General features: G+C 54.4%; 1 protein-coding gene across 1 annotated transcript; it reads right to left on the bottom strand.

Moving 5' to 3' along the window:
- Positions 1 to 2,748: 2,748 nt before the first annotated feature.
- On the bottom strand, positions 2,749 to 9,670 carry LOC123812497 (keratin, type II cuticular Hb5). The gene is made up of 9 exons (XM_045829291.1): positions 9,251 to 9,670; positions 7,297 to 7,505; positions 6,651 to 6,711; positions 6,406 to 6,501; positions 5,591 to 5,755; positions 5,261 to 5,386; positions 4,643 to 4,863; positions 3,744 to 3,775; positions 2,749 to 3,301 (listed from the first exon to the last, which is right to left on the bottom strand). Exons 1-9 carry the CDS (start codon positions 9,668 to 9,670, stop codon positions 3,108 to 3,110), a joined length of 1,524 nt encoding a protein of 507 aa, XP_045685247.1. The 3' UTR covers positions 2,749 to 3,107.
- Positions 9,671 to 14,595: the final 4,925 nt, after the last annotated feature.

Below are 14,595 nucleotides of genomic sequence, written 5' to 3'. Positions count from 1 at the left end.
TTGCAAAGGGGACTACGTGGTGTGATTTCCTTCATCTTGGGGTTAATTCACATTTCTCACTATGTTTGGTTCAGGTGAATAATGACACCAGTCTATGTTTCCTGAGGTCCCAGAGGCTGAAGCAAGGGACAGTTGGAGACACTGGGGCTGGAGCCAGTCTGGGAGTGGGTGTTGGTGACAAAGGTACAAAGTGGAGGGGACTGGAGACAGTGAGGAGTGCTTGTGACCTCAGAGAGAAAAGAAGATGCCGAGGCCCAAGCTTCCCTGAGTTTTTAAAAGGACCGTAATGCATACTTTCTCTTCCTTTGGAGACCCTGTGCACTTTGGGGGTACACTGAGTATTTGAATAAGAGTAGAAAAAAGGCAGAAAGTCTGATTTTCTCTGACAGGGTTTTAGCTTGGTCTGGAGTTTCAAAGGAGAAGGGAGCTGGGGAAAGAGCACTGGAATCACCCACACGGGCCAACTCTGTCATCTGGGCCACCTGCTCTTCTGACTTTTCCCTGAACTCTTCATTCTAGACAGCAACTTCTCCTTTAAATTTGTTTTTTCCTAATACAACTTCAGTTCTTAGTTATCCTTGTATCACACCCTTTCATTTCCATGGGAATAGCTCTTCTACCAGCAGAGGGCTGTGGGGGCCCTGGAATCCTTTGAACCACAAGAGTTTGCTCTGCATTTTGCTGTTGGCTGCAAGGAGGGCCAGGGGAGAAGTGTCATCCTCCAACCAATGGCACCTCTCTCTGATTGAGTCAGTTGGCTCATCTCTGCACACAAAGCATGGAAACTTATTAAAAAGCTTATTAATATCTCTAAGCTCCTGGCTGTTTGACTTTTCAATGTGTGGTGTCATATTTGGGGGTGGGTATCAGATTTGGCATTTTTGTTATGCTTGCTCAGACCCATGGTAACATCAGGGTGTTTTCCCCAAGCACAGACTCACTCCAACAACCCAGAACCAGAGGAGGTGGCCGGGCTGGACAGGGCTCATCTCACAGGTCTCCAGGCTGATCGCTGGAGCACAGAGGTCACTCTTGCTCAAGGTGTCCCTGAGACATGGCAGAGTTGATGCTCAAACTCTGATGTCCTGACTTCTCAGCCCCCGAGATTTAATCTTCCTGGGGCTGAATGAGGTACCCTAAATTGAGTGTTAGCCTGTTGTGACTGTGACCATGTCCTCAAGGCCCAGCCCTGTGAGAGGAGGGAGCAGAGCAGGCAAGGAACTTGGAGGAAGCCAGCTTGGTGTCAGCTGGCAAACTTCAAACAGCAGCAGCCTAAACACTCAGAAGAGGCCGCTGCCTCCAGTGGAGCTGCAACCCTTTGGGCTTGAAATGAGATTCATCAGAATGTGCAAGGTCTTAACTTATTCTCCCAGGGAAAGGCTGGGGGGACGGGGCAGCAGAGGGGGCTGGCAGGTGGACATCTGTGTGAAATAGTGGCAGCTAATTTGTAAATAGTGACAGCCAATCTTGGACTCACCTCCAATGGATAAATGGAGGTGAGTCCCAGAGGGCTGATTCTACAACTCCTGCTCTACCAGCTGCTTGAGTTTACCCAGCCATCCCAGACCTGACATGCCCTGGATCCCCATCCTGGGCCTTAGTTGGGGGCCAGAGCCAGGAGGAGACACTTCCTGCTCTTAAGGAACCTCCAGCTTGATTCAGGTTCCAGACACACCCAAGGACACCCCTGGCTCCGAGCCACAAGGACAGAACCAGAGATCCTCAGAGTTCCAGACACTGTGGTGCAGAGGGAGGAGAATGTGGGTGGGTGGGTGGGTGAGGAGGGGAGGCAGAAGAGTACAGAGAGCACTGAGCAAAGGCAAGTGGGAGCAGGGGTGTGGGGTGGCCTATGTGTCCATGGGGGATGGTCCTTGGTGGCTTCAGAGGGTAGACTTGTCTCCATTAGGTGGCACCCTCATCTAGGAATACCAGCACTGGGTGAAGGGGTGTGCAGGGTTGGGGAGCAGGTGAAAGGAGAAGAGATGGAGGGAGCCTGTGTTTGGCATGAGGAGCACACACACAGGCTGGGAACTGGTTTGAACCAGCGGGAGGGCGTGAGAGAGATGACTTTGGGATGGGATTCTGGCTGCTGAGGGTATGTGGGTCTGGTCAAGGAGAAAGAGGTCATGGGGAAAGCTGGAGCTGTGGTCCAGGCCTGAGGGGACTGAGAAGTACTGAACTGGAATCAGGCTATGGAAGTGGATAGGAAGCGGCAGAGTCACTGGGGAATTGGGGAAACACTACATGGGTTGGGGAAAGGACTGGCCAGCTGGAGATGGGGCAAGAGGAAGTGGAGGGTCGGATCATTGGAGGGGGCGCACATTGTGTTCATAAGATCACGTATCCTTGCATTGCGGCAGCATTTATTGAAACACTGATTGAAACAACCCAGAAGGCAAGCCACCCACAGACAGTCGTAACAAGCGGGAGACCCAGGAAGTGGCCTAACTTTCCCCATCCCACCCTCTCCGTGTTGGACAGACCCCTCCTGCACGGGTGGGGGCAGATCTGGAGCAACCATGGAGTTTTCTCTGAAATGTATAAGGTGCATTGAATACCTGTCCAAAGTCAAAAGGATTTCCCTTCCCATAATGGGCCTCTCAGCTGGGAGGTCATGGAGAAGGCTGGAACAGGCTAACCCAGAGGAAGGCAGTCAGTCAGAGAGACCAGAGAAACACACACAAAAATGACCACTGGGCAGGTGCTCCCTGCTGAGACATTCCCAACCAGGAAAGGGAGCCACTGGGTTTGGGGGAGCTAGCTTCCTCTCTGATTCTCAGGTTGTGGGAGACCTGAGGAAGCTTAGGCCCATTTCTTGTCCTGAGGGAAGATCAAGCTCCCATGATGCTCAGCCACGCTGGGTGACTGTTGAACAATACAAATTGGCCATGGGTGTTTTTGAATCAAATTGGACTTAAGTGAAGGACTGGGAATGACTAACTGAAACCAAGAGGAGAACCAGGAAACAACTCCCAGAAAAAAAGAAGGTGGCAGAGAGGTTCCAGGGTCTGTACCTCTGTAAGAACATATGGAAGATTCCAGAAGCAAACACACATTTTCCATTCACACACCATCTGTGCACAGATAGACACAGGCCACCCTGGACCCTATGCAAAGCGGACGGACCGGCTGCTCCCGCAGCTGAAGCTGGAGGAGCAGGGCTGACAGGGGGCGCAGGAGTCCGGCGCCATCACCGTGATGCTGCCCCCCGTGGCCATGGGGCCAGAGACAATCTGGCGCCCGGGGGTGGTGCTATACGTGAGGCCCCCACAGGTGACTCCACCGCGGGAACTGCTGACACCTATGGGAAGAGGGGACACAGAGGCATGAATGGTTTGCCGTGATCTCACCAACCCCGGGACAGGCCCTAACTGGCCTCCACATGACAGGACCTTCCTGTTCCTCAAAAGGTTTTAGTGGTTAATAACCCAGGCCCTGTTCCTCTCAGTATCTCAACCTGTCTAGGGGAATGGGGCAAGAAAGACAAGGGGACCCGTGGGAAACCAGTGGGACCCAGTTGCCTCGCCAGATTTCCATGGCCTGCAGTTCACATCGCCACCAGGGGAGGGCGCTTAGCCCCACTTTCCCTATAACTCCCTTGATGTCCCGGGTGAGACGCCAGGGCAGGATGAAAGGCAGCCTTCCGGTGTAGGACCATTCCAGGTTCACTGGGTTAGGCTGTAGGGTTCAGCTTTGCCCATCGAAAAAGCCATTTTCCCCGGGGGTTTCCAGCAGATACTTACAAACATTCACGGCGCTCACACCTTCACACAGCCTATAGAGAAAGAAAACTGTTAACTCTGGACACTGAGCTCGATTCTTTGAGATGATGGCTGCTTGGGGACAGAGAGGGCCCTCCTGTGTACAGATCCTACCCCCAGAAGCAGGAAGGGCTCTCCCCAGTCAGCACTAGAGGCTCCCTGTCTGTCTTTAACCGTTCTGTGACCACGGAGACAAGGCCTTCTGATTTTCAGCAGATGGGGGGTGAGATTATAGACTTGATCCATTGCTTCCAACCTGAGAGCCCAGGCCCATGCTGGGTGGTATGATTGGGCTCCCAGAAAGTGGCCAAATCACATGCACCGGTGTGTGTGGAAGGGCTTTGTGGGCAATGAAGAGTCACTACCTGCATACAGGGGTGGGCAAAAGTAGGTTTACAGTTGTGAGTTCTCGAAACTCAGAGTTTATCCTCGTATTATTTATTCTTGTATTACATATTTTTTTCATACAAGCAACTGTACTTTTGCCCACCTCTGTACAGAGTGCACTGTCCTTAGCAGGCCAGGCTACAGCCTCACGTAGGAAGCTACTCAAAGATGATGTGTTTCAGAGGCACATGACTTGGGTGCAGGCCCCAGCTCTTGGACTTATTAACTGTAGGGTCATGAGAAAGTCACTGAGCACTGAGCCTTATTCCTTATCTTTGGGTGAGAAAACTGATACCTATCCCATCAGATTGTGAGGATTACTGTGAGCACTTAGCACAGACCGAACACATTATAAGAATTTGACAATTATTACTGAAGCTTGACCTGTACGAGTGGTTGGTGGAGATGTGTCTCACACTTGGGCTTAAGGAAATCACTCCCAGGGGACCAGGGCCTCCACCTCCTACACCCCACAAGGTCCCCCTTAGCCCCACCTGTGCTCCTCGCCCTCCAGCAGGCGCCTGTAGGTGGCGATCTCGATGTCCAGGCCCAGCTTGGAGTTCATCACCTCCTGGTACTCCTTGAGCAGGCAGGCCATGTCCTGCTTGGCCTTCTGCAGGGCAGCCTCCAGCTCAGCCAGCTTGCAGCGAGCATCGCTGATGGCTGCCTCGCCCTGCTGCTCAGCCTCCGCCACGGCAGCCTCCAGCTTGGCCCGCTATGGGGAAGGAGGTGTAAAGACAAGGATCAGAGAGAGGAGGCACAGCTTGGCTCACTCAAGCTGATGGATTGGGACAGGGAGAGGAGGGTCGAGGAGAGAAGGCACGTTCACTGGCTATGACCAAGTAGTTAATATGATGTAAACACAGGGAGGAGAGCGGTAAGCTTTTTACCATCTCTCCTTGGTGGTGGTCACAGGGTGGCCAAGGAGGTGGGCATCAGTGATACAGCTCAACCCAGCTCAAGGGCTGTGTGAGGTGGTAGGACCCCTGCCCTCTCTCTGGGTCCCTGCTTCCTCATGTGCACACTGGGGGGCCTGAGTGAGGCCAGAAGGGCAAAGGGCTTGGTGCTGCAGTCCGCCTGTTCTGGGTGTTTGAGCTCTCCCCACACCCTACCTGGCACTTGGCGTTCTCAATCTCGGCTGTCAGCCTCTGGACCATGCGGTTCAGCTCGTTGATCTCCTCCTTGGTGCGGCGCAGGGTCTCCCCGTGACGGATCACCGTGGCCTTCATCTCCTCACACTACGGGAAGCAGACACTCAGGATGGCGTGTCCCACCCACTCGGGACACCACATATGACTGTGCGGGTTGTACAGCACTCAGTCTGTGCAGCCTTCCATGGCAGCTCTGCTCTGCCACCTCAGCCTGAGAGCTCTTCTAATATTTGCCCCTCATCCCTCCCTCCTGAGGCCATGACCAGGAGGCAGGGGTCCAGTGCCACTCACCTTGGTGCGGTACCAGGACTCGGCTTCAGCCCGGCTGCGGCTGGCGACATCATCGTACTGAGCCTTGATCTCAGCCACGATGCAGTCCATGTTCAGGTCCCGGCTGTTGTCCATCTTGACGATGACCGAGGTGTCTGAGATGTGGGCGTGGAGAATCTGGATCTCCTGGGGGACCAACAGCCAATGCATTTGTTTCTGCTGCCTGATCTGGGCCACATGCTCCGCCCCTGGGGGCAGTACCCATTCTCTGGAAGGGACACTAGTCATAAATGTTACATGACTCCTATTCCCCACGCTCCCACCCACTTTCATTCACACACAGACACATCATAAAATGAAGCTGGAAGAAGCTTAGCATGTGTGAAAAGGCCTAACTCTTAAGTCACCTAGCAAGGGAGCTGGGATTTCAGTGCCAGGACTAGTGATTTGTCCATTAAGATCCCCCTCTAGCTAGAACCCCACCCTGATGCCCACCCCCACATAGGTACTTTCACACCCATGCGGGGACTGACAGGGCACAGACCAGCACACAGGCACACACAGTGCAACACGCACAGGCACTCAAAGACAGAGAGAGGCCTGACCACAGACAATCTTGTCTTCATACATGTATGCCAGGCTCCCAACTCGACACATACATATACGTGCCTGTGACAGCCACACAACATGCCCCTTTTGCTTGTGTGTACATGCTCTTTTCATGCTTATATCACACATGGAGCAAACACATGCACACAGTGCACCCTCCTCTCTCCCCCTCAGGGCTCCACACCTCCCCCTCCACTGCCCTGGCCAGTTGGCAGAGGCCCCCTCACCTCATCATAGAGGCGCTTCAGGAAGCTGGACTCCTCCACCAGGGCCTCCACGTTGGCCTCCAGGTCTGATTTCCGCAGGTAGGCGCAGTCCACGTCCTGGTGGTGTGGAGAGGGGGAGGGGCGCATGTGTGGGAGGAGGCCCACGGAGAGAAGGTGCCTCTGTGGTCCATGTGGTGGCTGTGCTCCCATCGGAGGTTGCATAGGTGGGTCCACCTCCTGCCCTGCCCCTAGACCTGTCCACTCACCTTCTTTAGAACCACGAACTCGTTCTCCGCTGTAGCTCTCAGAGCCACCTCCTCTTCATACCTGAGTGTGGGGTACAGAGGCGCCAGAGCTGAGGGATCAGTGCTTGGACACCATCCCAGTCCCCAGGCAAGCTCTTTCGGGGGCCAAAAGGGATTAACTTGCTGCAAATGTTATCTTGTTCTCTCCATGGTCTATTTTGTGTTTTCCATGGGCTGGTATCATTGTACCAGCCTGACCTATTCTACCCCAGTTCTTCTGCTTGTGGGGTGAGATCAAGGAAGCACACTTTATCCCCCAAGTCTAGAATCATCTGTGCACCCTAGATCCAAAGGGAGATAATGCCAAGCTTGGGCAGGGAGAGCACAGAGCCCATGTAATACAATTGAGCTGGGAGGGGCAGGAACAGAGATAGCTGCAGAACTCCAGTGGGATTCCTTTCTTAGGAACCAGCTCTAAGACCCACAGGACCTCCAAGGAGTGGGGCTGAAGCCAAAGAATCCAAAGAAATCTAGGTCTCTGCTGGACCTTCCCTGGGGTCCCAAATAGCTCCTGTTGACAGGCAGGAATCTTAGAGAAGCTGCTTCCATAAGGTTGTGGGTGGGTTTTCCCCCTTTCCCCTGTGTCCCCTGGTTGTGCTGAACTCACTTCTTCTTGTAGCCCTCCAGCACCTCCTGCACGTGGTTGAGCTCTGAGGCCAGCCTCCCGCTGTCGGCCTCCACGCACTCGGCCTCCCTTCTCAGCGTCTCGATGTAGCCATTGAACAGTGGCTCCAGGTTGCTCTCACAGCAGCGCTGGTTCTGGTAGAACTGCCACTTGGTCTCCAGCAGCTTGTTCTGCTGCTCCAGGAAGCGCACCTGCCGCCCAGGGATGGGGAAAGAGACTCAGTGGGGAGTCTGTGGGGGGCACGGTGCATGGTCCGCAGAGCTGCTTCTGCCCTGATGCTCCCTGAACGGCCAGGGCCAGCCAAGAGCTGAGCCATGGGGTTGAGTGTCTGCAACCAAAGGCGCCTAGCTCCCAGCTCCCAGCTCCCAGCTCCCAGGGCAGTGCGGGAGTGAGCGAAAGCACTCAGGCTTGTAACCAGAAGTCTGGATCCAGCCCCAGTTCTGTCACTCTAAGTGGGCAAGTTGTTGAACCTCTTGGTGCTGGCTTTTCTCACTTCTAAAACAGAGATGATCGTACTACCTTCCCTAGGGTTGTGAGGATTGAGTAAGTTCATGCATGTCAAATGCTTAGAATAGTCCCAGACACACAGTAAGTGCTTCACTAGTTTGATCATTACTGTAATTACTCTAGTTAACTATTATTACAATTCATTTATTCACTTATACAACACATTGAATACATACTGTGTGATGCAGGGCCTGTGCCAGGATACATGAGCACACACTTCCATCTGCATCTGTCTACACCTGCACCTGTGTCTCTGTCTCTATCTACCTGTCTACCCGTCTGCCTCTGCCTCTCTGTTTCACTCAGTTCTTACAGTCCTTTGGGTGGGGGGTGTTATTTCCCCAACAGACAGACAGGGAAACTGTACTTGGGTGTGGCGTGACTAGCTGTTTGTCACATGCTGATGGAGTCCCTTTCGGTCCCCCTCACCTGCCCACCACTATATGTGGAAGCAGCTCATCTAAACTCTCTCAGCTTCAATTTATTATTCAAAAAGTGAAAATAATAACATACCCCACTGGGGCATTTTGAGAATTAACTAAGATCACTTCAGAGAAAGTGATAATAGGAAGGTCACGCTGTCACCCCCCGAGCCCCTGATCCCAGACCCCAGCGCTGGCCCTGTCCACCCACCAGAGTGAGGCGCCGAGGGGCCAACACGAAGGGCGGTGCAGAGGTGGCCTTCTTGGGCGGCAGCCTCACAGCGGTGTGGCATTTATCACACCACGTCAGCGGCCTGCTCTCGCCGGCCTGCATGCCTTCCCTGCCGGGGTCCCAGCCCTCCCTCCATGAGAGAGGCTGCCAGGCCTGGCTTCTCACCTCCCACACCTCCTCACTCACTACTGTCCTTGGAAAACAATACTAATAGCTAATATTTTTGAGCACTTACTACGTGCCTGCACTTTTCATGCATGAACCCATTACTCCTCACAACCACCTCTTGAGGCTGGTTCTGTTATCCAGATGCGTACACACCTGAGGACCCACACAGCTGAGGGGCAGAGCAAAAGTGGGGGAGGCGGCGCGGCTCCCAGCCATGCCCCGGCCCCTTCCTGGGCCGCCTGGGCCAAGAGCCACTGCCTTCTGTTCTCCCCATTTGCTCCCACTCTTCCAGCACACGGTCTAGTTTTCGGGGGGCAGGGGGGCAGCTCTGCTATTCCTGCATTGTCTCTGGAAGCACACAAACACTTTAGATCACAGACTTCGTTTCTGGACTACTCTGGGCCCTCAACACTTTGCTGGAATTAAACAATGAAAACTAATCGTGCCGCGTGTAATGGTTGCATTTCTCTCTCTCTCTCTCTCTCTCTCTCTCTCTCTCTCTCCTGCCTCAAACCTGGCTGCCATGCTGTCCCCCCCAATAGACTGGGACCTCCCCGGGGCAGGGCAGGGCTGGAACCTTCTCTGGACCATCCTGGGCCTCACTGACCTTGTCGATGAAGGCGGCGAACCTGTTGTTGAGACACTTGATCTGCTCCTTCTCCTCATGCTTCACGCATTGCGCGTTGGGGTCAATCTCCAGGTTGAGGGGCGTGAGGAGGCTCTCGTTGACAGACACGGTGGTGATGCAGGGCGGGCTGGGCCCGCACACGCCGCCAGAGCGGTATCCGAAGCTGCGGCCGCAGGAGCCAGAGCGGAAGCCGCCCACTGCCATGCGGGGCCCGCAGGCGCCCAGGTGAGAGAGGCTGCGGCTGCCGAAGCCCGCCAGCCCCCGGTAGCAGGACACCCCTCGGTAAGGGGCGGCGGTAATGCAGCAGCGGCTGCCGGTCTTGGGGGCCACAGCCGAGCAGGAGCTGAAGGTCCTGGTGACCCCACATCCAGGGTTGATCCGGTAGGAGCGGCAGGACATGGTGTGGGTCGGAGCACAGCCTGAGGGCTGCGGGAGTCTTCGCGGGCTGCGGGAGTCTTCGCGGGCTGCAGGTGCGCTGCTTAGGTTCCCTCTGGCCTTTCGGATCCTTCCTGGTCCTTTTATTGGTGGGGAGAGCTAGGGTTGGCTGCATAAAAGGAGTGAAAAGGCATTTTATGTTGTTTATTGGCTTGGGGAGTTCGCCAGCAACTCCCCAAGGACTCGTCTTAAAGGTGAGCTCAGTGGCGACTCTGGGGCTCCGTGGAAGTATTGAAGATGTTATTAGGAACACTGTGCGTTTGCACTTTTCATCTTCAAAGCTTGTTTACATACATTAAGTAATTAATTTTCTCATATTCTCCCTGTGAGATGGCCTCAACCCACACCCGGAGACGGATTTGAACTCCACAACAGTCTGAGGTGGGCGGGCCTGGGATAGAGGCGGGGGCCACTGTCCCAGGGAGAAGCTCCAGGGTCCCAGACTGGGCGAGACCACGAGAGGTCGTTACCTCTTTCCTCACGGCTCCACGCAGCATCCCGGTCAAGTAAATCCTTGTTTCAGGGGCCGATCGGTGAGACGGCTCCAAGCCCACCCAGGGGCAGCGTGCGGGAGGGCGGTGCATCGGGGCCAGAGGGGCCAGGATGCTCCCTGCAGGACCGAGGGGTGGGGCACCATCTCTTAGAACCTTCTGGATTCCAGACCAGAAGACACTGCTTCAGAGCCTTTGTGTCTCACCCAGCAAAGCTGCAAACCACATAACATTCAGTGGCCTCCATAACAGCCACTTGTGGGTAACTCGGAGCCTCCCCTTCGGCCACTTTCTCCCGCGTGGCTGAGGAGGGAGAACCCTGGCCTGGGGTGAGAACCTGGTGGCTGTGCACTTGCTCAGGGCCGCTCCCCTTGGTTATTTGAGAAGAAACAGGCCCTCTGAGTCTCTCTTCGATGACCACCAGCCAGAGGAGGCCCTCCTGCTCCCCGTCAGCCCTGGACTGTCGCTCTTAGAGAAACATTTAGAGACTGCTGGGTGGGACGGTGGCTTTTCTCACCTAAAGGCACAGTGATTTCCGGCTCCTTCTAGTTTCCCTGCTACCCTGTGTGTCCTGGGGGCATTTATTAGGAAAATGATCGCTATTCTTTTCAGGTTCAGTGAGCCTATGCTCACCTGGGGCATGTGGTCCCTGCCTAGGGAGGCTGGCTAGAACCCTGAGGTGTTAGGAGCCTCAAGAAGAAGAGCTGATGATGTTCCTTCAAGGGTGACAATCCCTCCAGGGAGCCTTCCAGAACCAGACACTGTCACTGTGTCCCCATTTCCTGAATCTCCCCTCAGACGCATGAGGTTCTGACCTGGGTCTGCCTTCATCTCTACGGCCAGGACCAGGCTGACTGGTCGCTAGCTGCACATTCCACACCCGTTCTTTAGAGTAGGGCAGGAAGACCTTGGGCAACTGGTGGGGTAGGAGCAGTCATGTTGCTATTGCCCCAGATGATCTTGAGAGCACAGTCAGTCATGGGGAGGCTGCTGGGGTTTAGCAACCTGGGCAAGGGAATCAAAGTTGGAAGGCCTGGTTCAAACCTGGACCCTTTCTAGCTGTGTGGCTTTGAGGGGATTCTTAACCTCTCTGAGCTTCTATTTCTTTCACCATAATGCAGAATTCATCCTCATCTCCCAGGGTTGTTGAGAGGATTAAGTGGATAATACACAAAAATGTGCTTTGGGGATCAGAGAACTGTATCAAGGAAAGGAAAGGACTCTTGCTTCCGGTCAGAAGCACCTCCCCTGACCCACTGCACCTCTCCCCCAGCAGAGACTGGGCCTGTTCCATGCCCCACCCATGGTTTTCACCTCCTCTGCATATTTATGACTCCTTACCCTTCCAAGGATGCCTTTCATGTTTTCTCTAACCTGATTTCACTAGTATAAAACTTGGGGTGGAGTCTGGGAGTAGAGAGAGGAAGCTATGTTGTGGAGCACAGGGGTTTTGCTGGCCTGGGCCCGGGGGTGTATTCTGGTGCCTTGGACAGTGAGCTCACCGACTGACAGCTGCATTGACCTGCAGCTGATGGGGTGTGGGCCAAGAGGGGTCTGGCCCTCCAGAAGTGGGGAGGAGGATAGGGGCTGAGTGTGGGAGGTAGAGGAGGGGTGAGCCCTCTGCTCAGCCAGCCTCAAGAGCCCATAAAACCTCACCCTCTTCTCTCAACTCCTATGAGCCTCCGCTCACCTCCAGTGTATTGAAGAGGAAAGAAGCAGATCCATTTCTGCCTCTTCTTGGGAGCAGGAGGAGTGAAGTCTTTTTCCCATAGGGTGGCCCCCGTGCCTGCTGCTTCCCTACGTCCCCAACACACACACCCTTCCCAAACCTCTACCCTGAATTGGGCCTGGACACCGAGGATGGGAAAGGGGAGCTGGAGGACCCAGGAAACCTGGAGAGGCCCCACTGGTTTCAGAAATAAGATTACCCACCCAGGACCAGCAGGACCACCCAGAACAATGGTGTGGGTACTTGGGTGTGCAGGTCTGGAGTGAGGGCAGGCCTAACCGAGCACAGGGGTGCACTCATGGACACTGGGTAAAGTCTGTGTTGCTGCAGATGGTCGCTGAAACCAGGGCCGGTGGGGGCTGCTCAGGATGGCTGTCTGCACTTTGGTTGGATGGACTGGGCTGGAGAAGGAGGCTAGGTCCTTGTGCAGCTGTTGCCAGTTCATTCAGGGCAAGTGAGAAGCTCACAAACCAGACCAGTCTGACACAGCTGCCCTGGACCCAGGGCACACAGGCCTTTGTCCTATGGATCTGTGCCCGAGGGAAGGACAGAAAACCCATTGCTCTATGCCTATCTGTGCACATCGCCCTCCCCCTCTGCACAGTAGGTCCGGATCCCTGTCCTGCGCTGGGGTGGGAGCTGGGCCTCCCTTCCCTGGCTTCCTCCTCATTTACTGCCCACCTGTGCCCTGTTTGCTCCCCAGGCATCCTCCCTGGTTACACTTGGCCTGAGACGTTCCAGAATGGCTAGCCGCCTCTGCCAGGAAGCCTTTGTGAACTAGTCAGAGGGAGGCTGTGATTTCTCCTCCTCCCTGTCTCAGTAGGCATCTCATAAAACGCCCTTTCTGGGGCTCCCCAGGTAACTCCAATTATCCCCCTCCACACCCTCCCGTCCTGGGTGTTGTTGCTCATCACCGTCTTGGTCTTGTACTCTCCTGCTCCCAAACTTTTTGAAGGTCACACCCAATGTCGGGAATGTCCACTCGAGAACCCATGCCCTTCCTGTAATTTAAAACCCTCCCAAGTCACCCTCCCTCACGTTACCTAAGCTGAGATGTCTGCTGGGGGAAGGGTTGCTCTTCTCCACTCAGGGGCTCTCTACCTCCTTTCTCTTCCGCCCTCTCCACTGGGCTCAAAATGCCCTTGCTGCTAGAAGTGCTTCCTGGATTTGTCCAAAGATGAGGCAGCACAGCACCTTTCTGTCCTGCCTTGTTGACCCTTGTGATTCTGTATTTGTATCCACGAGGGTTCTCACGGGTGATCTCACTGTCTTTCCTGGCTGGCTGGTTCTCGGGAATCGACCCTGACTGCCTCCTTACGGACAAGGCATGTCCTGAGCAGGGCTGCCCACATGACCCACCCAAGTTGGGCATCACCATCACCTCTGCAAGTCCCCTCCACACTTTTACTATGTATTTGAATCTACATCACCTCCTGGTGCTGGGACACAGCTTGTGAAGGGTCTTCTAGCTCTGTGACACTTTCTTTGGCTTTTGTTGAAACTTGGGCATGACTCAGAGACCCTATAAGAGAGGAGTGAGGATGGAGCAACTGGAAGGAGCTGGGTGAAACACTGGTCCACTCCCAATGCATCGGGAGCTGGGCCCCTCATCCAGGTGGCAGAGCTGCTCCCTGGGCCTCCTCACCTTTCCTCTGACAGGCTTCTCCACCAGGAACTCCAGCCTCCTCTGGAAAGCCATGCACACGCCCTCCTGCAAGCAGCTTTCCCTGTGTCCTAGGGCTACTTCGGGTCAGAGCAGATGCTAAATAAATATAGAGCCCCTAATTTCAGAAATGGTCATATTAATGGTTTTGACATTTCTTTTTAGCACTAGAACCATTTTCCTAAATCGAAGGAGAAAAACAGCTACCTAAAGTTGACAGTTGATGGTAGCAGCTACATGATGCAGAGTGGGGATGGTCGTTTGAGCCAGACCCCTCATAGCCATGTGCTGGGAAGGCGGGCAGGGCCCCTGTGGGGGTCTGGCCTCCCCGACGTCTCTCACGGCGTGGCTAAAGAGATCCCCTGAGGTCTTGGTGCTGGGGACTGACCTACAGCCATATGCTGCATCATGGTGTTTGGGTTAATGACAGACCACGAATGTGATGGTGGCCCCATAAAATTATAATGGAGCTGAAAAATTCCTGTTGCCAGGTAACATTGTAGCCATCATAAAGGTTGCAGGGCAGTGGTTGTGAAAGCCAACACTTGTTGAGATGGCAAACAACTTCAGCCTGGGTGTGGATGGACATTGGAGAGCTCCTGGAGGCGGTCCCCGAGGAGCTGACCGATGAGGGGTTGTTGGAACTGGAACAGGAACACATGGCTAAGGAGAGGCAAGACTCTGCAGAAGAAAAGGAACCCCAAGAGTATTCACAGTGAAGGCTTTAGTAGAAGCTTTGGCAGACTTCAGCAAGCTTTGTAAAAAGTGTGAAAACACGGACTCCAAATCTGAAAGGTTCTCACTGACAGAGAGGAATGTTCCTGGTGTATTATTTGCCTGCAAGAACATCTATCATGAAAAAAGACACAAACTGAGCAGACACTAAGGGCATACTTCTGCAAAGAATCACACCTCAAGGAGAGCCTCGGGCGGGGCCCTCAGGAGGTGCTCCAGAAGAAGGCCTTGTCATCACAGGAGATGGCAGTGCCCCGCGTATCCTCGCCCC

The sequence above is a fragment of the Phyllostomus hastatus genome, unplaced genomic scaffold (genome assembly GCF_019186645.2).
Source record: "Phyllostomus hastatus isolate PE091 unplaced genomic scaffold, TTU_PhHast_1.1 phas_scaffold_93, whole genome shotgun sequence".
Taxonomy (NCBI): domain Eukaryota; kingdom Metazoa; phylum Chordata; class Mammalia; order Chiroptera; family Phyllostomidae; genus Phyllostomus; species Phyllostomus hastatus.
The sequence above is the reverse complement of the archived record's forward strand: the minus strand, read 5'-3'. Positions and strand labels throughout refer to the sequence as shown.

Bases quoted from the DNA above. Each gene is read 5' to 3' on its own strand.
- LOC123812497 (XM_045829291.1), bottom strand. From the start codon at position 9,670: ATGTCCTGCCGCTCCTACCGGATCAACCCTGGATGTGGGGTCACCAGG. The intron at 6,712-7,296 runs GTGAGTTCAGCA...CCCCACACTCAG, and splicing joins CTGGAGGGCTACAAGAAGAA to GTATGAAGAGGAGGTGGCTC. The intron at 5,756-6,405 runs GTGAGGGGGCCT...TTGGTCCCCCAG, and splicing joins TGAAGCGCCTCTATGATGAG to GAGATCCAGATTCTCCACGC.